This window comes from Diabrotica virgifera, chromosome 8 (assembly GCF_917563875.1).
Source record: "Diabrotica virgifera virgifera chromosome 8, PGI_DIABVI_V3a".
In the NCBI taxonomy this organism is placed as follows: Eukaryota; Metazoa; Arthropoda; class Insecta; order Coleoptera; family Chrysomelidae; genus Diabrotica; species Diabrotica virgifera.
Window position 1 is genome coordinate 132,379,706 of NC_065450.1, and position 24,435 is coordinate 132,404,140.

Here is a 24,435-nt window from a genome sequence, read left to right on the forward strand (position 1 = left end):
AAATTATATTTAGGGGCCCGAAAATTGTGTAGTGCCTCGGGCCTGATTTGAAATAAAATAGGCTCTGGCATGAAGGCAGTCATCACAGTCGAAGGCCATTGAGATGTCCATCTATTTCCAGAGGCAATCGCGCTGCAAGATTACAGTGGTGCCAGGAATATCAAAACTGGGATGCAATTGATTGGGCTATAGTTTTATTCTACGACGAATCTAGATTTGTATTACATCCAGATTCTCTACGAGTAAGAGGGTAGAGCCGATCTGGAAATGTAGAACGCTTAAAACATGTCCAGGACATTTACACATACAGAGGTGGTAGAGTAATGGTATGAAGTGAAATAATAATCGGTGGAAGAACGTACATCGTTTTTCCAGACGGCATCCTTACAGCTCAGCAGTACCTCGACACCATTCTACAACCTATCGCTCGCCCGTTTGCTAGTGCAGCTAGTCAAAACTTCCACCTCATGTATGATAATGCTCGTTCACATATCTTACACGCAATGACAGACTAGGTTATCAACAACGGTAATGATGTGTTGCCTTGGCCAGCACAATCACCCGGCCTGAATCCCACCGACCATGTGTAGGACTTGCTTCAGCGAAGAATTATTAATCAACATATGGGTAACCAACACATGCCGTTTTCTTTCCGAGTGCGTCTGATAGAAGAATGAGCAAACGTACCTTAACAGGCTATCGACAAACGCATTTTGTCTATGAACGATGATAGATGTAGAGCCGTAATAAATCAGGGTGGAAGCAATAAATTTTTGTTTTTATTACAACCATATTAGACCAGGGCGGATCTGTGAAAAAAGGTCTATTTTTGGATGTGCGAGGTGGCATTCGGATTTTTGCAGATAAAGTTAGGTAACAACTTCAACAATAATAATTGACTTATGCTCCTTTTCAAATATTCCCGGAACATTAATAAAAAATTAAAGTATTTAAAACCGAAAATGTCGATTTTTTTTTCTGTTTTCTTTGCTTATAACTTTAAAACGATTCATTTTGGAAAAAAGTCGTAGGGAAATAAAATAAAGATAGTTGAATTTTGTATGATAAACGACTGGTTAAAAATGTCTTAAATTATTACCCTTTCTGCAAAATAGCAATAAATACACAATAAGGGGGCAAAATAAGCCTGTTTTTATTCAATGTTTTTCAACCACTTTGGTTCCACATGGAACTTTAATAATTCGCTTAAAAAATTCTTACAACATATTTAAATCGTTCACCAAATTTCATTAAAATCGACCTGATAGATTTTGCAGAATAATTTTGCAATCTAATTTTTTTTTAAATTCAAATTTTCTAAAAACTTTCTAAAGAAAAAGTAGACCATTTAGAAGTTTGCTAATTTTATTACATATAAAGAAGTTACCTATGTAATACACTTTACAGAATTGAAATCGGATTATTTAAGCGGCCTCAGCACTGTTTTAAAGTTGTAATCGATGATTTTTTTAATGAGAATAGGTGCCGTCTGATAGTTCAATAGAAAGGCTATTCAATTTTGTATTCACTAATATAAACATTAACATACCTATTTATACAGGGTTTGAATTAAAAAAAAAATTGAATTAAATTAGTTCCAATATTTAGATTACGTCATCACCAGGGGCGGTTTCTCCATTGGTTCATTTGTGCAGTGAACACCCAATCAAATTTCATTAAAATACATATTTTTAAAAATCTCATAAATATCATTAAAATATTTTTTCTTAAATCTCATAAATATCATAGTATCATTAAAATGTAACTGTATTTATTAATCACATAATTTGTTTGCACAACACCGCTACGCTAGATGCACGTGGTAAGTGCAGAAGTCAAATTGAACCCAGCCACTATACAGTAACCCTATAGAAGAACGAGAGCTCTTAAATCCGTGAATCAGGGATTCTCCTATCTTAAAACATTGACCATTTGTGCACTGCACACCGAGACCGGGGCGAAGCGTTTCGATTCACAGTTTGGCATTTTCTGTTGTGGGATTTTATTAAATACAATCTTGGTAGGTAGTTTTTTAGGATGGTGTAGCCTTATTCAGTAAAGTTTATAAAAGAAAATGCAAATAGTTTTGAAAATCGACTTCTTATAAAAAGAATGGACTAACTTGGCCGGAGATAAACTTAGTACAAGAATGTGCAATAAGAAACAAAAAGTTTAAACATTGTTTTAAAGTTGAACAATATAGAAAAACTTAGTGATTATGTGGGTGTGATAAACTATATTCTTTATTTTGTTTTCCATGTTTAGTATTTTCAAAGAATAAAACTATAATTTCATTCTCGGTCTTTGGATGCCGTTAAAATAAACGGATTTTTAAACAGTTTTGACAAAGCCATTTCATTATTCGTAACTTCTGCCTCCACCTTCACCACCGAAGAAGCGCCATCATTCAGTAGGTATCATATTCTGCACAAAACAAAAAAAGTGTGTGACATCCTGACTAATCGGGTCAAAGATAGGTTTCATTTTACAGAACATCTTTTGGCGAGGCCCCAAAAATTTTTCGCCTGCGGCGCGTATTCACCGTTCGTATAATTACATTCTTTAATTGAACACCCTCCTTAAATTACCACGAGCCCCCACTGGTCATCACACCCAGAACGATGACGTCACTAGTATGATATTTATGCAAAAAAATTATAATTTAAAAATAAAAATCGATCTGTTTCGGGATTTATCTCCAGAGACTCCCATTCTCAAGAAAATGAATTTATTCCAACTCAAACATTCTCACTGTATTTGTTTATATAATCCAGAAAGCCACTGCGCATCCGCTAGGAAAAATATTCTAATTCGGAATTCTTGCACAATCTTACTCAAAAAGGACTCCTTTTAACAAATTTCTATGTTGCCAGGACCAAAAGGTGGTCAAAAATTTTTTAAACGTTTTTTTTGGTTTTTTTCCTAAAATTATTTTTATTGCATGGAAAAAAGTTTTTTTAGGTTTTTTGGATCATTCCAAACAGAAAAGGTTTTTAGTGACTTTTTTCTAAAAATTATAGTTTTTGACACATAAGCGATTAAAAATTGAAAAATTGCGAAATCGGCCACTTTTAACCCTCAAAGACTATGTGAAAAACTGAAAATTTGAATGTTGCCAAGGTAGGTAGATATTCTTTAAACATCGCTTGATGAAATCCCCGAAGAGTTTTTTGCAATACAATATTCAAAACTCCTTTGTTTTTTAATTGCGGATCAAGCGTGCGCGACACTATTTTCCACCGACAGTATGGTGCAAATGAAAGGAATAAATTCGTTATTTCGAAAATCGGCGACTTTAAGGAAAAATCCCGAAACAGGTCGATTTTTATTTTTAAGTTATGATATTGTGGCAGATATGGTATACTAGTGACGTCATCCGTCTGGGCGTGATGACGTAATCGATGATTTTTTTAAATGAGAATAGGGGTCGTTTGGTAGCTCGTTTGAAAGGTTCTTCAATTCTCTATCAAGTAATGTACACATTTACATAATTTTTTATACAGGGTGTCCTTCTACTTCTTTTTTTGTCAAATAATTTAATTTAATAAAAATTTTTTGGACACCCTGTATAAATAATTATGTAAATGTTTATATTACTGAATAGAGAATTGAAGAACCTTTCAAATGAGCTAGCACACGACCCCTATTCTCATTGAAAAAAAAACAACGATTACGTCATCACGTCCAGATGATGACGTCACTAGTATACCATACATGCCACAGTATCATAACTTAAAAATAAAAATCGACCTGTTTCGGGATTTTTCCTTAAAGTCGCCGGTTTACGAAATAACGAATTTATTCCTTTCATTTGCACCATATATATGTCGGTGGAAAATAGTGTCGTGCACGCTTGATTAGCAATTAAAAAACAAAGGAGTTTTAAATATTGTATTGCAAAAAACTCTTCGGGATTTCATCAATCGATGTTTAAGGAATATCTACCTACCTTGGCAACATTCAAATTTTCAGCTTTTCACATAGTTTTTGAGGGTTGAAAATGGCCGATTTCGCAGTTTTTCAATTTTTAATCGCTTATATGTCAAAAACTATCATTTTTAGAGAAAAGTCACTAAAGACCTTTTTTCTTTGGAATGATCCAAAAAACCTAAGAAAACTTTTTTCCGTGCAAAAAAAATAATTTTAGGAAAAAAACAAAAAAAAAACGTTTAAAAAAATTTTGACCACTTTTTGGTCCTGGCAACATGCAAATTTGTTAAAAGGAGTCCTTTTTGAGTAAGATTGTGCAAAGAATCCGAATTAGAATATTTTTCCTAGCGGATGCGCAGTGGCTTTCTGGACTAATAAGCCAAAATATTGTTTATAACTTTAAAACAGTGCTGAGGCCGCTTAAATAATCCGATTTTAATTCTGTAAAGTGTATTAGATAGACAGAGAACCTCTCTATATGTAAAAATAATTAGCAAACTTCCAAATGGTCTACTTTTTGTTCAAAAAGTTTTAAACATTTAAACTTTTTTAAAAAAATTTAGATTGCAAAATTATTATGCAAAATCTATTAGGTCGATTTTAATGAAATTTGGTGGACGGTTTAGGTATGATGTAAGAATTTTCTAAGTCAATTATGAAGGTTCTAAGTGCAACAAAAGTGGTTGAAAAACATTGAACAAAAACACTCTTTTTTGTTCCCTTATTTTCTATTTATTGCTATTTTGCAGAAAGGATAATAATTTAAGACATTTTAAACCAGTCGTATATTATACAAAATTCAATTATCTTTATTTTCTTTCCCTACGACTTTGTTCCAAAATGAATCGTTTTAAAGTTATATGCAATGAAAATAGCCTTTACCGATGTGTGTAGGTATATATTTACTTTACAGTAAAGTCCAGTATTTCCTTTAATATTATTCTTAAAATAATTATTAGAAAACCGAAGTCCAAAACAAAACAAAAAATGACCATTTGAACACATTAAATATCTTTTACACTTACTAGTGTCTGATCTTCTACCAGAAAAAATAATCCTTTGGAGAAAAACACTACACATTTCACATCAGTTGAGTGATAAACGTTCATGCCCAACAAAATCTCAAAGCTTCTATTGATAAAAATATAGATAAGGAACCTGTCCGCGTGCCACCGTTTACTTAGCATTTGGTAAATGAGATAGCAACGTTAATTAATTAAAGGCATACCTAATTATATAGATTGAGTCAATAAAATCAACTTTATTAAAGTTGTATCTTTCATTTCCTGATTACATAAAGCCCCGTGATTGTCCAAACTTTTAATATAACTAGTTATTATTTCGGGTATTTAACTTAATTGAAAACCCTGATTTATGCTCATTTTGCACGATTCACTTTATAAGAGGAATAAAATACAGAATGTGATGACGTTCGTACAGGTGAACCAGAATAGGAATAGACGTGTGAGCGCTAGCAAATTTCAAATGTTTAAATATGTATACGCCAGTCAATGAGAGAAAAAACAGGTTATTTCCTCCCAATTCTATCCCACTAGGTGGATTTTAATGAAATTTTGGGAATAGCCTCTACTTATCTCCTAATTCAAAGTCTATCCTATACCGATGTGCGCTTTTATCTTGGTGGTTAGAATAATAATAATAATAATGTTTATTTAGGAATAACAATAAAGATTTACAAAAAATTTAAAAGCATAATGAGTACTACCTAAATAAACATAAATAACTCACTGAAGTTGAGCTACCCTGTATATATATATATATATATATATATATATATATATATATAAAACAAGGCTGAAATATTGGGGTAGCAGCAATCTCAAAGAAAACTCTTTATAATAGTTCCAAGCTTTCGAAAATGTTTATTTTCATCATCAGGGAAACTACAATCATAAATAAACAGTATTTAACAAATAGGCTAACTGAAATCAATAATAATTGCTATCCTTGTGTTACCAAAAATCCAGAACACCATAGTTTCCTCTCACTAAACCAGGTGTCGAGGATTCCCAAAAACACAAAAACAACAAAAAATTGTTCTGAGAAATGCAGAGTCAATACTTTCACTAAAAACACTGCACATCAAAAAACAATCTTACTAAAGAGTTACTTATATGTTTGTATTTACATTATTTGAGGATGTTGAGCCTAGTTGTTAAACACTGCCATATAAAACGAAATTTTGTCCTGGTACAAATCGTAAATAAAAATTAAAATTAAAAACTATATATAAAAAAATTGTTCTAAAAATCGAGTATAAATTGAAAAATGGTAAAATATTTTAAAAAATGATGTATGTCAAATGGCATTTTTGAAAATGTCTAACAATTGTTATATCGATTTTTATTAAATTTTGTTTGAATTCATACGGAAACGTCACCACAACTAAACCAATTATAATTATTTAATAAATGTTTTTTAAATTTTGAAATAGGAAAATTCCGAAATGAGAATAAAACAGTTTTAATCAATGCAAAGTTTTTTTAATAGTAGATGTCTTTTTTATTATGTGATTTATATTGAAAAAATCTATAAATTATATATTAAATGAAAGAAGAATTTGAATTATTAAATTTAAATTGGTTATTTTTATCTAAAGTGAGTAAATAAGAATAAATTTCACTGAGATGTCTTACATCTGATTTTTTGTTTATTGAATTTTCTTCTTGAAAGATAAAAGCCATTTCCAAAAAGAGTCTTTTGTTATATGAGTTCTCAGAAGCTAGTACTTTAGTATATTGATAATCCATTGTATGACCCTCTTTGGAAACGTGTTCTGCTAAAGCACAACGTTCAGGATGTAGTCTAGAATCACTTTTATGTGATATTATTCGAGATGATAAAGTTCTCTGTTTAGTGAGAGGAAACTATGGTGTTCTGGATTTTTGGTAACACAAGGATAGCAATTATTATTGATTTCAGTTAGCCTATTTGTTAAATACTGTCTATTTATGATTGTAGTTTCCCTGATGATGAAAATAAACATTTTCGAAAGCTTGGAACTATTATAAAGAGTTTTCTTTGAGATTGCTGCTACCCCAATATTTCAGCCTTGTTTCCTAACTGTTCAGCAAATATTATATACCTGTTATATATATATATATATATATATATATACATATATATATAATATATATATATATATTATTGTGATCTTGATTATAGATATGAGATAATATTTTTATATGTCATTTAATTTAATCAATGCATTAATAATAATCTAATTAATTTACCAGATCACATATCAATATGTTTTCAATCTCAGGGCTTTTTATAAAATTAATTACTTACATACGTGGCTTCTAAGTATTTCTTAATGGTTCCTAATCGGGATAGGAAAGAAAAGAGTAAAATAATAACACATATGGGTTACAATTGTAATCAAAATATTGTTTATTTTATTTAAATGGCAATCACTGCTTAATATTTGCTATATCTTATTTTTCTTAAACATAACATTTACACATGGGAATCTTATTTTCTTTTGATTTCCAATTGAAAGTTTTTATTAACATTTAACTATTATGATTTATTAGCAACAATTCTATTTAATTTTGATGAAGCTTTTCTGATATTATTGATTATGTTTCTTCAATTTTAAATGTGGTATTTACTACGAAAAACCCATACATTCATGTCCAAACAAATGAGACTGACCTTTTTCTGGTGCACTGAGAATGTCTTCACACAAGACCCGTTTCCTGCTATCCTTGGCTGCAATCAAAACCTCGTCCTGGCTTCCAGTAATGTTCTCCTCCGAAACTAGCTCGTATAGCTCTCGTTTCCTGCTTCTGTCGTGATGCTGTGTTCTACCTTTTTCGAAACTGCAATCAGCTACCGGGAACTCTTGGCTCAAGGAGGTTCTTTTACTCTCAACTTGGCCTACCTCTCGTTCTACGATAGATACTCCACACTCACGGAACTACACTGGCTTTCTCACTCTCCGTACACTACCGTCTACTACTCGACTTCACTTCTCGACAGCTCAAAACATTCTGCTCTCTATTTGTCATTCATTCCCCTACTTTCTAAATATCCCTTCCAGATTCACAAATCAAAATTCCACCACCAACTCTCATTCGCAGTATTCCTCAAAACCAATTTTTAAACTTTCTAAATATGCTTAATGGATTTCCAAAAAAAATAGTTAATTCCCATTCTAAAATTACTTTCTACTAATTACAAAATTTAATGATCTATTATCTACTTTCACTAAGTCTTCTTTAGCATCGGCTAATGATTGAACCTTCCGCGAACAACGATAATGACCTATTATCGATTTCACTTTAGTTTTATTTTAAGCGCATTGTTCCGAGTATCGTTTAATCACTTCTTAAAATTAAATATAACAATTTGTTGTATACAGGTTGTTCTAAATTTATATGCCCGTGGTTGAGAAAATTGAAAACATTTTATATTAAATTGAATTCTGTTTATAATTATCTAATTTTAATTTTCATATCAAATAGAAATATAACAAATCCCCGCCTTGTATTCGATAAAATTTATCTGCATTTTTAAATAAATTTTCTCGAGGGCAAAACCAACTCCCTGTATATTTCCTTACTTTAATCTACGTCTTATACCCCTTCTTCTTGTATTACTCTAATTAGTCCCACCTGTAGAGTAATTGTTTCCTTATTTTCAGTTTCCTCATCCTGTGTTAGAGTGTCGGCTATTATGTTGTCTTTCCCTTTTTCCCATATCAATCTTCTGTCTTTTTCCTCAGATTTTTCACATACTTTTACCGTGTATTCTGCATCCTCGTTTTCATATGCCTCCTCTTCAAATGTCACTGTTTCGATCATATCTTTTTCGCTTTCATTTGTTAGCTTTATTTCTTCTTCTCCTGAGCTCATCTCTTCTTTTGAGGAATCCCAGTTTTCTTTTGCTTTTGATACTCTCAATTTTTCTTCTTCTGGGCTCAACTCTTCTTTTGAGGAGCCACAGGTTTCATTTTCTTTTGTCTTTTTCTGACTTTTTCTCCCTTTTCTTCTTTGTCCTTGCTTCGTTGCCAGATTCATTTCCACTGTTTGTTCTTTACCTGATTCGTCCGTATTTTGTTTCTCCTGTTCCTTGTTCTGTTCTTCTTCTTTTTCTTCTGTTAGATTCATCGTATTATTTTTAAAATCTATCACTACATGTTTTTCTGCCAATTCGTCAACTCCTACTATCATGTCATGTGACATGTTTGGCATTATTACACATTGTAGTGCATACATATTCTTGCCCAGTCGTACCATTACTCGTATGCCTTCATTTATAGTTGCCAATGTCCGTTTGTTTGCGCCCACTAAATTTACCCTAGGTATTTTATAAATTAAATTTGTTAAGTTAACTTCTTCTATTAGTTTTCTGTTGACCAATGTTATTTCAGATCCAGTGTCTATCATAATTTTAATTGGTTTCTCGTTGATAAATCCATCCACAAATTTTAAATTAATTCCATTTTTCTTTTCGTTGTTTCTTGCCAATTTAATAAACTCCTTGGGGTTACAAAAGATTCCTGTTTGATTTTTGGTTTTTAGTGAGCGCCGTCGTGAAAAAACGCCGGTTGCTCATCGTAGTTTATATTTTCGTCATAATGTCTCTCTCCGTCATATTCATCTGTCTGGGTATTATTTACTTCTCTTCTATTTTCTCTTGGTCTGTCGGATCTGTTTCGGTTTTCTCGATATCCCTGTTCATTTTGTCTACCATTATTTCTGTTTTCTTGATTTGAGCGTGTGGTGTTTCTATTCTGGTATTCTCGATTTCTGTCCTCATTCCATTGCCTATTTCTTTGTTCATAATTTCCTCTTCCGTTGTCTCTATTTTCGTTTTCCCTTCTGGGATTAAATTCTCGTCTTGTATAGTCCCTCCTATTTTGATTTCTATCTCTGTAATCCTGTGTTTCTCGGAACCTGTAATCTTCTCGCGACCTTCTTGATTTTCTTTCTCTTAAACGTGATTCTCTTATTTGTAGGAATTGGCATAAACTATCTATGTCTTTGTAGTTGTGCAATGTGATATGGTCTTCCAGCGTTTCTTCGAAATGTCTTGCAATCAGTTCGACTAATTGTTCCGATGAGTAATTATATTGTAGATGTTTTGCGTTATAGTAAATTTGTAATGCATATGTCCTTTCTGATATACCCATCCTATCATTGTATTTCCCATTTTGCAATTCCTTGTTAATTTCCAATTGTTGGACTTTTCCCCAGAAATAATTCAAAAATTTTTGTTCAAATTGTTGCCAACTGTCAAATTCTTCTTCTTTGCAATCGAACCATAGGCTTGCTTCATATTTTAGATGGTTTCTGATAGTTTCTTTTGCTGTTTCGAAATTTCCGATGTGCTGTATTTTCTTTTTCAGGCTATTTATGAACGGCACTGGGTGTAATTTTCTTACGTCCCCGCCAAACCTTATCTTCACGTCATCTGTGCTATGTATAACCATTTCTCTTCTTTCTCCGACATTTTGTTGAGTATTGATTTCCGCAATCTTTCTTTCCACTTCTTCTATGTCTGCTTGAATAGCGTTTTGCAACTTGTTTTCCAAACTTTCCATTTCTTTTTTCTGGCAATTCGTTATCTCCTTTATTTTATTTTGGATTTTCATTTCTTGTTCTTTCATCTCGTTTTTCATTGTTGTCAAACATCCTTTTACTTCCTTTTCATACTTTCCTATGCGTTCCTCCATTTTCTTGTTGTTCTCTTCTATTGCTTGTTTTGTTTCCTTCTGATTTTCTTGCATTATTCTTTTTGTTTCATCTATTGCTTGTTTTGTTTCCTCCTGATTTTTATCCATTGTCCTTTTTGCTTCATCCATTGCTTGTTTTGTTTCTCTTTGATTGTCATCCAGCTTTTGTGACTGGAGTTGCATCAGTTGTAATAGTTTATCTATTCCTGATAATTCTTGCTGTTCTGATGCCATGATTGTCGTGTCTAAAATATCTTCTTGGTCTGAATGTTCTTTTTGTTTTTTGTTGTCCTTGCTTTGGCTTCTTGTCACAGACATTTGTTTTCAAGAAGTATTATCCCCGCCAAATATGAAATTTTACTAGTATGTTACCAAGACGACTTTTTTTTACCCAAATATTATAAATTGTCAATAAATATATCAAATGTAAATATCGTAAAAATAAAATATTAAATCAGTTATGTAAAATTTGTACCTAAAGAGATCTAAAATTTTATGTTATCAAATGTAAGTATCTCACTTTTTACCACAGGCATATAAATTTTCAAATACCGGCTTTACTCTTTCTATCCATCAAATTTGCCACTAGAAATACTTTACAATGCCCTCCACGTTGGACGACAGTTATTGTGATCTTGATTATAGATATGAGATAATATTTTTATATGTCATTTAATTTAATCAATGCATTAATAATAATCTAATTAATTTACCAGATCACATATCAATATGTTTTCAATCTCAGGGCTTTTTATAAAATTAATTACTTACATACGTGGCTTCTAAGTATTTCTTAATGGTTCCTAATCGGGATAGGAAAGAAAAGAGTAAAATAATAACACATATGGGTTACAATTGTAATCAAAATATTGTTTATTTTATTTAAATGGCAATCACTGCTTAATATTTGCTATATCTTATTTTTCTTAAACATAACATTTACACATGGGAATCTTATTTTCTTTTGATTTCCAATTGAAAGTTTTTATTAACATTTAACTATTATGATTTATTAGCAACAATTCTATTTAATTTTGATGAAGCTTTTCTGATATTATTGATTATGTTTCTTCAATTTTAAATGTGGTATTTACTACGAAAAACCCATACATTCATGTCCAAACAAATGAGACTGACCTTTTTCTGGTGCACTGAGAATGTCTTCACACAAGACCCGTTTCCTGCTATCCTTGGCTGCAATCAAAACCTCGTCCTGGCTTCCAGTAATGTTCTCCTCCGAAACTAGCTCGTATAGCTCTCGTTTCCTGCTTCTGTCGTGATGCTGTGTTCTACCTTTTTCGAAACTGCAATCAGCTACCGGGAACTCTTGGCTCAAGGAGGTTCTTTTACTCTCAACTTGGCCTACCTCTCGTTCTACGATAGATACTCCACACTCACGGAACTACACCGGCTTTCTCACTCTCCGTACACTACCGTCTACTACTCGACTTCACTTCTCGACAGCTCAAAACATTCTGCTCTCTATTTGTCATTCATTCCCCTACTTTCTAAATATCCCTTCCAGATTCACAAATCAAAATTCCACCACCAACTCTCATTCGCAGTATTCCTCAAAACCAATTTTTAAACTTTCTAAATATGCTTAATGGATTTCCAAAAAAAATAGTTAATTCCCATTCTAAAATTACTTTCTACTAATTACAAAATTTAATGATCTATTATCTACTTTCACTAAGTCTTCTTTAGCATCGGCTAATGATTGAACCTTCCGCGAACAACGATAATGACCTATTATCGATTTCACTTTAGTTTTATTTTAAGCGCATTGTTCCGAGTATCGTTTAATCACTTCTTAAAATTAAATATAACAATTTGTTGTATACAGGTTGTTCTAAATTTATATGCCCGTGGTTGAGAAAATTGAAAACATTTTATATTAAATTGAATTCTGTTTATAATTATCTAATTTTAATTTTCATATCAAATAGAAATATAACAATATATATATATATATATCGAGAAAAGGAGTACGATATATATACGATATATATACGAGTATATATATATATATATATATATATATATATATATATATATATTTGTACAAATATTATCGACCGTACTGTGTTAAATAGTAATGTTTGAATAACGGGTTAATATATATATATATATGTATATATATATATATATATATATATATATATATATATATATATATATATATATATATATATATATAAACAAATGAAATAGAGAATGTGGAAAAATCCCCTTACGAACAACTCACACATCCACTATTTCTGGCTGGGAAAAATTTTTGGAATAGAATCAAAGATCCAAACACCAGTTCTTAGAAATGTGTTTCGCCCTCTTCAACCTCCGTGGGCTCATCGGTAAAGATGAGAGGTTGAATATCTTTAGACACATTCCATCAAAAAACAACATCCGAGACATAGACATAACAGGAGCGTAAATCTACGCCCAACCTGAAAATGACAGTCTCAAGTTTTAATTCCCTAATTACTTTAGAGTAAGTAAGATAATGTTTATGAAAAAACAAAAGATGTAGATCTTTGAAACACACTCAGTGATCAAAAGATCCACAGGTACTGGTTTGACGACCACTCGTACGAAATCAAACAAATGAAATAGAGAATGTGGAAAAATCCCCTTACGAACAACTCACACATCCACTATTTCTGGCTGGGAAAAATTTTTCGAATAGAATCAAAGATCCAAACACCAGTTCTTAGAAATGTGTTTCGCCCTCTTCAACCTCCGTGGGCTCATCGGTAAAGATGAGAGGTTGAATATCTTTAGACACATTCCATCAAAAAACAACATCCGAGACATAGACATAACAGGAGCGTAAATCTACGCCCAACCTGAAAATGACAGTCTCAAGTTTTAATTCCCTAATTACTTTAGAGTAAGTAAGATAATGTTTATGAAAAAACAAAAGATGTAGATCTTTGAAACACACTCAGTGATCAAAAGATCCACAGGTACTGGTTTGACGACCACTCGTACGAAATCAAACAAATGAAATAGAGAATGTGGAAAAATCCCCTTACGAACAACTCACACATCCACTATTTCTGGCTGGGAAAAATTTTTCGAATAGAATCAAAGATCCAAACACCAGTTCTTAGAAATGTGTCTCGCCCTCTTCAACCTCCGTGGGCTCATCGGTAAAGATGAGAGGTTGAATATCTTTAGACACATTCCATCAAAAAACAACATCCGAGACATAGACATAACAGGAGCGTAAATCTACGCCCAACCTGAAAATGACTAATGATGATAAATGAATATATATATATATATATATATATATATATATATATATATATATATATATATATATATATATATATATATATTGTTATATTTCTATTTGATATGAAAATTAAATTTTGATAATTATAAACAAAATTCAATTTAATATAAAATATTTTAAATTTTCTCAACCTCGGGCATATAAATTTAGAACAACCTGTATACAACAAATTGTTATATTTAATTTTAAGAAGTGATTAGAATAAGCGTACGAAACTCGGAACAATGTGCTTAGATAAATAAAGTGAATGACGCGTACCATTATCGTTCTTCTCGGAAGGTCGATCATTAGCCTATGCTAAATAAGACTTATTTGAAAGAGAGAATAGGTCATTAAAATTTGTAAATAGTTAGAAAGTATTTTAGAATGGGAATTAAATATTTTCTTTTGAAATCCATTAAGCATATTTAGAAAGATTAAAAATTGGTTTTGAGGAATATTACGAATGAGAGTTGGTGGTGGAAGATTGATTTGTGAATCTGGAAGGGATATTTAGAAAGTAGGGGAATGGATGACAAAGTGAGATCAGAATGTTTTGAGCTGTCGAGAAGTGAAGTCGAGTAGTAGACGGTAGTGTACGGAGAGTGAGAAATCCGGTAGTTCCGTGAGTGTGGAGTATCTATCGTGGAACGAGAAGTAGGCCAGGTCGAGAGTAAAAGAACCTCCTTGAGCCAAGAGTGTCCCGGTAGCTGATAGCAGTTTCGAAAAAGGTAGAACACAGCATCACGACAAAAGCAGGAACGAGAGCTATTCGAGCTAGTTTTTCAAAGGAGAACATTACTGGAAGCCAGGACGAGGTTTGATCGCAGCCAAGGATAGCAGGAAACGGGTCTTGTGTGAGGACATTTTCAGTTCACCAGGAAAAGGTCAGTCTCATTTGTTTGGACATGAATGTATGGGTTTTTCGTATTAAATTCCACATAAAAAATTGAATAACATAATCAATAATATCAGAAAAGCTTCATCAAAGTTAAATAGAGTTGTTCCTAATAACTCCTAATAGTTAAATGTTAATAAAAACTTTCAATTGAAAACCAAAAGGAAATAAGATTCCCATTTGTAAATGTTATGTTTAAGAATATTAAGAAATAGCAAATATTAAGCATTGATTGCATTTTAAATAAAATAAAAAATATTTTGATTATAATTGTAACCCATATGTGTATTTTTTTTACTCTTTTCTTTTCTATCCCGATTAGGAACCATTAAGAAATATTTGAAGCCACGAAAGTAAGTAATTAATTTATAATTCGCCCTGAGATTGAAAACATATTGATATGTGATCTGGTTAATTAATTAGATTAGTATTAATACATTGATTAAATTAAGTGACATATAAGAATATTATCTCATATCAAAAATCAAGATCACATCAACTGTCGTCCAACGTGGAAAGCATTGAAAATATTTCTAGTGGCAAATTTGAAGGATAGAAAGAGTAAAGCCGGTATTTGAAAATTTATATGCCTGTGGTAAAAAGTGAGATACTTACATTTGATAACATAAAATTTTAGATCTCTTTAGGTACAAGTTCTACATAACTGATTTAATATTTTATTTTTACGATATTTACATTTGATATATTTATTGACAATTTATAATATTTGGGTGAGAAAAAGTCGTCTTGGTAACATACTAGTAAAATTTCATATTTGGCGGGGACAGTACTTCTTGAAAACAAATGTCTGTGACAAGAAGCCAAAGCAAGGACAACAAAAAACAAAAAGAACATTCAGACCAAGAAGATATTTTAGACACGACAATCATGGCATCAGAACAGCAAGAATTATCAGGAATAGATAAACTATTACAACTTATGCAACTCCAGTCACAAAAAATGGATGAAGCAAAACGAACAATGGATAAAAATCAGGAAGAAACATCAAAAAAAATGGATAAAGTGGATCAAAAAATGGATGAAACACAACAAAAAATGGATGAAACACAACAAAAAATGGATGAAACACAACAAAAATTGGATCAAAAAATGGATGAGACACAACAAAAAATGAAACAAGCAATAGAAGAGAACAACAAGAAAATGGAGGAACGCATAGAAAAGTATGAAGTGAAAATTAAAGATCACATGCAACAACAAGAGACAGAGATTAAAGAAATCAAAAGCAAAATAAAGGAGATAACGAATTGCCAGAAAAAAGAAATGGAAAGTTTGGAAAACAAGTTGCAAAACGCTATTCAAGCAATCAGAGAAGAAATGGAAAGAAAGATTGCGGAAATCAATATTCAACAAAATGGAGGAGAAAGAAGAGAAATGGTTATACATAGCACAGATGACGTGAAGATAAGGTTTGGCGGGGATGTAAGAAGATTACACCCAGTGCCGTTCATAAATAGCCTGAAAAAGAAAATACAGCACATCGGAAATTTCGAAACAGCAAAAGAAACTATCAGAAACCATCTCAAAAATGAAGCAAGCCTATGGTTCGATTGCAAAGAAGAAGAATTTGACAGTTGGCAAGAATTTGAACAAAAATTTTTGAATTATTTCTGAGGAAAAGTCCAACAATTGGAAATTAACAAGGAATTGCAAAATGGGAAATACAATGATAGGATGGGTATATCAGAAAGGACATATGCATTACAAATTTACTATAACGCAAAACATTTACAATATAATTACTCATCGGAACAATTAGTCGAACTGATTGCAAGACATTTCGAAGAAACGCTGGAAGACCATATCACATTGCAAAACTACAAAGACATAGATAGTTTATGCCAATTCCTACAAATAAGAGAATTGCGTTTAAGAGAAAGAAAATCAAGAAGGTCGCGAGAAGATTACAGGCCCCGAGAAACACAGGAGTACAGAGATAGAAATGAAAATAGGAGGGACGATACAAGACGAGATTTTAATCCCAGAAGGGAAAACGAAAATAGAGACAACGGAAGAGGAAATTATGAACAAAGAAATAGGCAATGGAATGAGGACAGAAATCGAGAATACCAGAATAGAAACACCACACGCTCAAATCAAGAAAACAGAAATAATGGTAGACAAAATGAACAGGGATATCGAGAAAACCGAAACAGATCCGACAGACCAAGAGAAAATAGAAGAGAAGTAAATAATACCCAGACAGATGAATATGACGGAGAGAGACATTATGACGAAAATATAAACAACGATGAGCAACCGGCGTTTTTTCACGACGGCGCTCACTAAAAACCAAAAATCAAACAGGAATTTTTTGTAACCCCAAGGAGTTTATTAAATTGGCAAGAAACAACGAAAAGAAAAATGGAGTTAATTTAAAATTTGTGGATGGATTTATCAACGAGAAACCAATTAAAATTATGATAGACACTGGATCTGAAATAACATTGGTCAACAGAAAACTAATAGAAGAAGTTAACTTAACAAATTTAATTTACAAAATACCTAGGGTAAATTTAGTGGGCGCAAACAAACGGACATTGGCAACTATAAATGAAGGCATACGAGTAATGGTACGACTGGGTAAAAAGATGTATGCACTACAATGTGTAATAATGCCAAACATGTCACATGACATGATAGTAGGAGTTGACGAATTGGCAGAAAAACATGTAGTGATAGATTTTAAAAATAATACGATGAATCTAACAGAAGAAAAAGAAGAAGAACAGGACAAGGAACAGGAGAAACAAAATACGGACGAATCAGGTAAAGAACAAACAGTGGAAATGAATTTGGCAACGAAGCAAGGACAAAGAAGAAAAGGGAGAAAAAGTCAGAAAAAGACAAAAGAAAATGAAACCTGTGGCTCCTCAAAAGAAGAGTTGAGCCCAGAAGAAGAAAATTTGAGAGTATCAGAAACAAAGGAAACCTGGGATTCCTCAAAAGAAGAGACGAGCTCAGGAGAAGAAGAAATAAAGCAAAAAAAATGAAAGCGAAAAAGATATGATCGAAACAGTGGCATTTGAAGAGGAGGCATATGAAAACGTGGATGCAGAATACACGGTAAAAGTATGTGAAAAATCTGAGGAAAAAGACAGAAGATTAATATGGGAAAAAGGGAAAGACAACATAATAGCCGACACTCTAACACAGGATGAGGACACTGAAAATAAGGAAACAATTACTCTACAGGTGGGACTAATTAGAGTAATACAAGAAGAAGGGGTATAAGACGTAGATTAAAGTAAGGAAATATACAGGGAGTTGGTTTTGCCTCGAGAAAATTTATTTAAAAATGCAGATAAATTTTATCGAATACAAGGCGGGGATTTGTTATATTTCTATTTGATATGAAAATTAAATTTTGATAATTATAAACAAAATTCAATTTAATATAAAATATTTTAAATTTTCTCAACCTCGGGCATATAAATTTAGAACAACCTGTATACAACAAATTGTTATATTTAATTTTAAGAAGTGATTAGAATAAGCGTACGAAACTCGGAACAATGTGCTTAGATAAACAAAGTGAATGACGCGTACCATTATCGTTCTTCTCGGAAGGTCGATCATTAGCCTATGCTAAATAAGACTCATTTGAAAGAGAGAATAGGTCATTAAAATTTGTAAATAGTTAGAAAGTATTTTAGAATGGGAATTAAATATTTTCTTTTGAAATCCATTAAGCATATTTAGAAAGATTAAAAATTGGTTTTGAGGAATATTACGAATGAGAGTTGGTGGTGAAAGATTGATTTGTGAATCTGGAAGGGATATTTAGAAAGTAGGGGAATGGATGACAAAGTGAGATCAGAATGTTTTGAGCTGTCGAGAAGTGAAGTCGAGTAGTAGACGGTAGTGTACGGAGAGTGAGAAAGCCGGTAGTTCCGTGAGTGTGGAGTATCTATCGTGGAACGAGAAGTAGGCCAGGTCGAGAGTAAAAGAACCTCCTTGAGCCAAGAGTGTCCCGGTAGCTGATAGCAGTTTCGAAAAAGGTAGAACACAGCATCACGACAAAAGCAGGAACGAGAGCTATTCGAGCTAGTTTTTCAAAGGAGAACATTACTGGAAGCCAGGACGAGGTTTGATCGCAGCCAAGGATAGCAGGAAACGGGTCTTGTGTGAGGACATTTTCAGTTCACCAGGAAAAGGTCAGTCTCATTTGTTTGGACATGAATGTATGGGTTTTTCGTATTAAATTCCACATAAAAAATTGAATAACATAATCAATAATATCAGAAAAGCTTCATCAAAGTTAAATAGAGTTGTTCCTAATAACTCCTAATAGTTAAATGTTAATAAAAACTTTCAATTGAAAACCAAAAGGAAATAAGATTCCCATTTGTAAATGTTATGTTTAAGAATAATAAGAAATAGCAAATATTAAGCATTGATTGCCTTTTAAATAAAATAAAAAATATTTTGATTATAATTGTAACCCATATGTGTATTTTTTTTTACTCTTTTCTTTTCTATCCCGATTAGGAACCATTAAGAAATATTTGAAGCCACGAAAGTAAGTAATTAATTTATAATTCGCCCTGAGATTGAAAACATATTGATATGTGATCTGGTTAATTAATTAGATTAGTATTAATACATTGATTAAATTAAGTGACATATAAGAATATTATCTCATATCAATAATCAAGATCACATCAATATATATATATATATATATATATATATATATATATATATATATATATATATATATATATATATATATATATACATCCCGCTATCATTATGTCATCTTTTCATGTTGCAGTCATTTGGCATCACCAAGAAATACTATCATTTTCGAATTTTAATTCGTGTATGTTTGTTGAGCGCATTTTTTAACGCCCTGTATCGTTCTCAGTTTTCTAAAATTTTAATTTTAAAAATTTAAATTATATACAAAAATTTTTACACTTCATAACCATTTTGACTTCCACCACATAAAAATGTGTATTTCCCATCATTTTGCCGCTTTTCGACGTTGCCACGAGTTAAAAATACCGATCTTTTGAGGACAGGTAGAAAAGGTCTATTGTAAACTTAAAGGATGGAATATTTTGGTAAAATATTCCATCCTCTCAGATTATAAACTACATAAAAGGTAGGTTCTTTACCTTTTGAGCTGGATTACCAAGCAAGGGTCTAAATATTTTACGAGTTGAATTGTGTTTATTTGATTTCATCTGTTAAATTAAAATTTCTCATACCGACTTAAAATATTTGTTTGAAAAATCCATTTTATATTTTCGTTTAATTTACTTAGGGTTTTTGGTCAGAATTTTGAAGAAACGCTTGGTTTGACATAAAATTTGGGACACGTACCTATAGCTAATATGTTAAAGAAAAAAAGTGATATTGTGCCGGTATGTGCTTTTGATCTGGAGGTGAGTTTCGTCGGTTATAGGGTATGAAAACAAATACGTTCAAATAAGTCCGGAATTGGATAAACTGACTAATTCTAAGCAACTTCTATTTTATAGCGTTTTTCACTAAGTCAATACTTTTAGAGATATTTGCGAGTGAATATGTTCATTTTTCAACAAAAAAAAAAACGTTTTTATACGGTTTTTCGCAAATAACTCAAAAAGTAGGTACTTTATTGAAAAAAAATTAGCAAATAGTAAATATAGCTTATAAAAAAGTGAAAAAATGGTATATGTGTCAGGTCTGTAGACCCAGTAGAAGCAGAGTTATTGCTAAGCTTTGTTTTAAAACCAAGAGGAGTAGGTAAACTAAATGGCAGATTCACACCCAAGAAAGTCACTAGAAATATCATCAGATAAATCTTCTTTTTTGGTTGATCATATCGGCCTTTGACGGTAATCTTGACTAAAAATCTAAAAATAAAAGGAAGAACGCAGAAAATACAAAAATTGCTGATAAAATAAATAAACTAACCTATGAAATGCCAATAGTGTCAAAATTTGATATGAGTAAAATTGCCTGAGGTTGTACCAATTACAAACAAAGTGTACGGCGCGGGAAATTTGAATGACTCCTCTTGTTTAAAAACAGACTATAGTGAAAAATAAGCTCTTATATCTCAAATTCCAAATCGAATATTTTAACGTGAAATAAAAAAAATGAAACACTTTTCTGGGAAAACTTATTACAACTTTCTTAAAGTGTTTAAGAAAACGTTTATTTTTATTTTTTTTTAAGTTTCCAGCAGCAAGAGTAAGCAGGTTACGCTCAAAATACAGTTGTTCCTTTTTTTTTGGTTAAAAATATTCAAAAACTCCCTCTAATTAACAGCCCAAATGGAATTAATCGTTACCACTTCACAAGTAACTTTATGTATTGTTTGTGTTTGTAAGTTTCATCAGTTCAAAGTGCTTATTTGTGGAAAAATTTGGTTTTAAAGTAAATTTTTTTAAATCTTTAATTTTGAAAAAAAGACTTTTGTCAAAATAACTTAAAAATTATTAGTGATACCAAATATCTTAAAGAGTAAAAAATGTAGGTGTTGCTTTTTTAAATATTTGGAATTTTTTGATTTTCTGGAAGACAAAAATTGGTTAAGATATGGCTGTTCAAAATTTGCATATACATACTCGTGACTAGTGATTCGTTCGAGGCCTTTCAACAAAACCCCTTTCAAAAATAAGCATTTTGAACCAATGCAACTTACAGATCATATACAGGGTTTCCCCGAAAATAGTGCGTTCCTTAAAGGTATAGATAGAAAGCACAATGTAGAGCAAAAAAGTCTTATAACATTTTATTCTAAATTCAGCCGTTTGACCAAAAAACGAAAATACATTTTGATATGCAAATTGATACTCAATTAGTAAATAAACAAGGGGTCCCATTAGATTAAATTTCACAGTCACAGGTTCTTCTACGCCATGTTGCCAGGTCATATAAATTTATGAAAATAAAAATTTACTCTTATGGAGAACAACGTAATTTTTGTTGAAACGGTTAACTTTAGGAAAAAATGTTACAACACCTTTTTGTTCTAAATTGTGTATTATATCCACACCTTAAAGGGACGCACTATTTTCGGAGACACCCTGTATAAACAATACATTTATCTAAAGTAACGTGTGAAGCGGTAACAATTAATTTTCATGACTTTCTTTTGCCAAAAAAAAGGGAACGATTTTATTTTCAGCGTAACTTGCTTACTTTTCACGCTAGAAACTGTTTTAAAAACACCAAAAAAAATTTTTTTTAAACACTTTAAAAGAGTTATGATGAGTGTTTCCCGAAAAGTGCTTTATTTTTTTGGTTATTTTACGTTGAAATATTCGATTTGGTATTTGACGAATAAGAACCTATTTTTCATTAGCTGCAACCCTGCTTCTACTGGGTCTACAGACCTTATACTGACACCTCTTTTTCATAAGCTATATTATTGCTAGGAATATTTTCTTCGATAAAATATGTACATACTTACTTTTTGAGTTATTTGCGAAAATCCGTCCAAAACGTGTTTTTCTATGAAAAATAAACATATTCACTCGCACATACCTCGAAAAGTATTGACCTAAAACTTTTATAGAACAAAATTTGCTTAGAATTAGAATTAGTCAGTTTATCCACTTCCGGACTTATTTTGCACGTATGTTTTTTCACCTCCAAGAAGGGGTGAAAGTCACATCCAGGACAAGAGAACATATCGGCATAATCTCACTTTTTTCTTTGGCATTTTAGCTACGTGTGTGCCAAATTTTATGTCAATCCAAGCGGTTCTTTAAAATCTGGAGGTTTTGCGATATTTTATCGTGAGTGAATGGAATAATAATTATTACAACGGCAATTATTGCCGTTGTCACTTTTAGATAAGAAGTCATTATCACAATGATATAGTCAGGTTAACTGAATTGTATAATTATTGTTTTTATCATTAAATGTGAAAACCTAGAATTATCCATGTCTGTCCGTCAATAAACACAACTCGTCTATTAGTAGGACAGAAAGAATGACAAATAAGGTGTCAAATGAAAGCCTATAACCAAAATATGATATTACATGTGAGAAGTTTGACCTCGGACTGCCTGTTCCAGAGTTGCAACCGAAAGTACTGTTTTAAATTCGTCGAAATAGTACAAACTATTGGTCAACACGACTAAGAAAGACCAGAACAAATACATACTTCCGGTTTCATGCCTGTCTGTTCGTCCATATCTGTAGGTGAACAAAATTCATCCGTCATATCAGCTGACAAAAAGTTACACGAAGGGTTCAAATATCGACTGCCGGTTCAACTTCCGGTCACTTTTTGTGAAAAATTAGAACTTACGATGTCCAATTGCTTGTTACAATTTTTTTTATAAGTGTTCTACTCTATCTATTCTGACTTTTCATTAACTTACTTAGATCACATATAATTTAATACAGTTTTGATGTCAGGGTCTTCAAAATTTATGTGGTGAGTTCCGGTATGTGATGAATGAAAAACGACTCCATAAGCAGAAGAAAAAAGTGTTCTCAAGACCTAAGACAATACATCGACTCACAAGAGCGTTGTGACAGTAGCAAAAATTCGAGTTGGGGTTCTAATTACTTTCTCATGCGGCTTACTCTCCTGACTTGGCCCCCTCCGATTATTAAGTGTTCCCAAATCTGAAGAAATGATGGGCGAGTCACAAAGTTTCACAAAAAAGCGAATATTTCGCGAAATGAACGTCAGATCGAAAAACTAAAAAATGCGTGTTCAATATTTTTCAAAAGTCTATCGAATGATACCAAAAACGAACCCCCACGGAAAGGGGTGAGGAGTAAATTAAAAATTTTAAATACGAACCCTGCGATATTTCGCGAAATGAACATCAGAGTGCCAGTGTGTGCTTTTTTTCTGGGGATGAGTACCACCCCCTTCTCGAGTGTGAAAAAATATAGGTCCAAATAAGTCCGTAAGTGGATAAACTAATTAAATTCCTTGTAACTTTTGTTTTTAGATGGTTTTTCGCAAATAAATCAAAAAGTAAGTATTTGATCGAAAAACTATTCCTAGCAAATATAAAGCTTATAAAACAGTAAAAAAAATGATGTATGTATGAAGTCTGGACACACAATAAAAACAGAGTTGGAGCTAATCAAAAGTTGGTTCTTATTCGTCAAATTCCAAATCGACTAGTTCAACGTAAAATGTCCAAAAAATAACGCACTTTTCGGGGAAAACCCGCCACAAATTTTTTAGAGTTTAAAAAAAGTTTTATTTTTGTTATATAAAAAGTATCTATTCTATCACCATCAGCATCAAAAGTAGACCGGGCAGTATCGTCGCCCCCGCTAGCGAAATTATACCGATTCGATTTTTTTGCACAAACTTACTCAAAAAGAGGTCCTTATAACATATCCAAAGGGTGCCGGGCGGTGCATTGGTCGAAAAATTGTTTAAAAAATTTTTTGAAACAAATTCACAAAAACAATTTTTCCATTTCGAACAATTTTTTTTAGATAACTTGTGTCATTCTGGGCAAAAAGGTGTCTTGCCATTTTTGTTTAAAATTGATTGTTGTCGAGTTATATGCGATTAAAAATTTGAAAAATGCGAAAATGGCCATTTTTAAGTCTTAATAACTCGATTAAAAGTTATTATTATGAAATTAAAAAGTGAGCAGATCAAGTTTCAAACCCTTGCTT

At 31.9% G+C, this 24,435-nt stretch overlaps 1 protein-coding gene across 4 annotated transcripts in view; it reads right to left on the reverse strand.

Annotated features, from left to right (window-relative positions):
- LOC126889476 (probable 3',5'-cyclic phosphodiesterase pde-5) overlaps positions 1-24,435 on the reverse strand; it is a 423,420-nt gene that overhangs the window by 167,075 nt on the left and 231,910 nt on the right. The window contains exon 1 of one of the 4 annotated variants that reach the window (XM_050657795.1): positions 4,956-5,076. The exons of the other annotated variants lie outside the window; for them this stretch is intronic. Within the exon in view, the coding sequence (XP_050513752.1) occupies positions 4,956-5,010 (55 nt within the window). The 5' untranslated portion in view covers positions 5,011-5,076. Of the gene's footprint in view, positions 1-4,955; positions 5,077-24,435 lie in introns of those variants that run through there. 4 annotated transcript variants of the gene reach the window in all.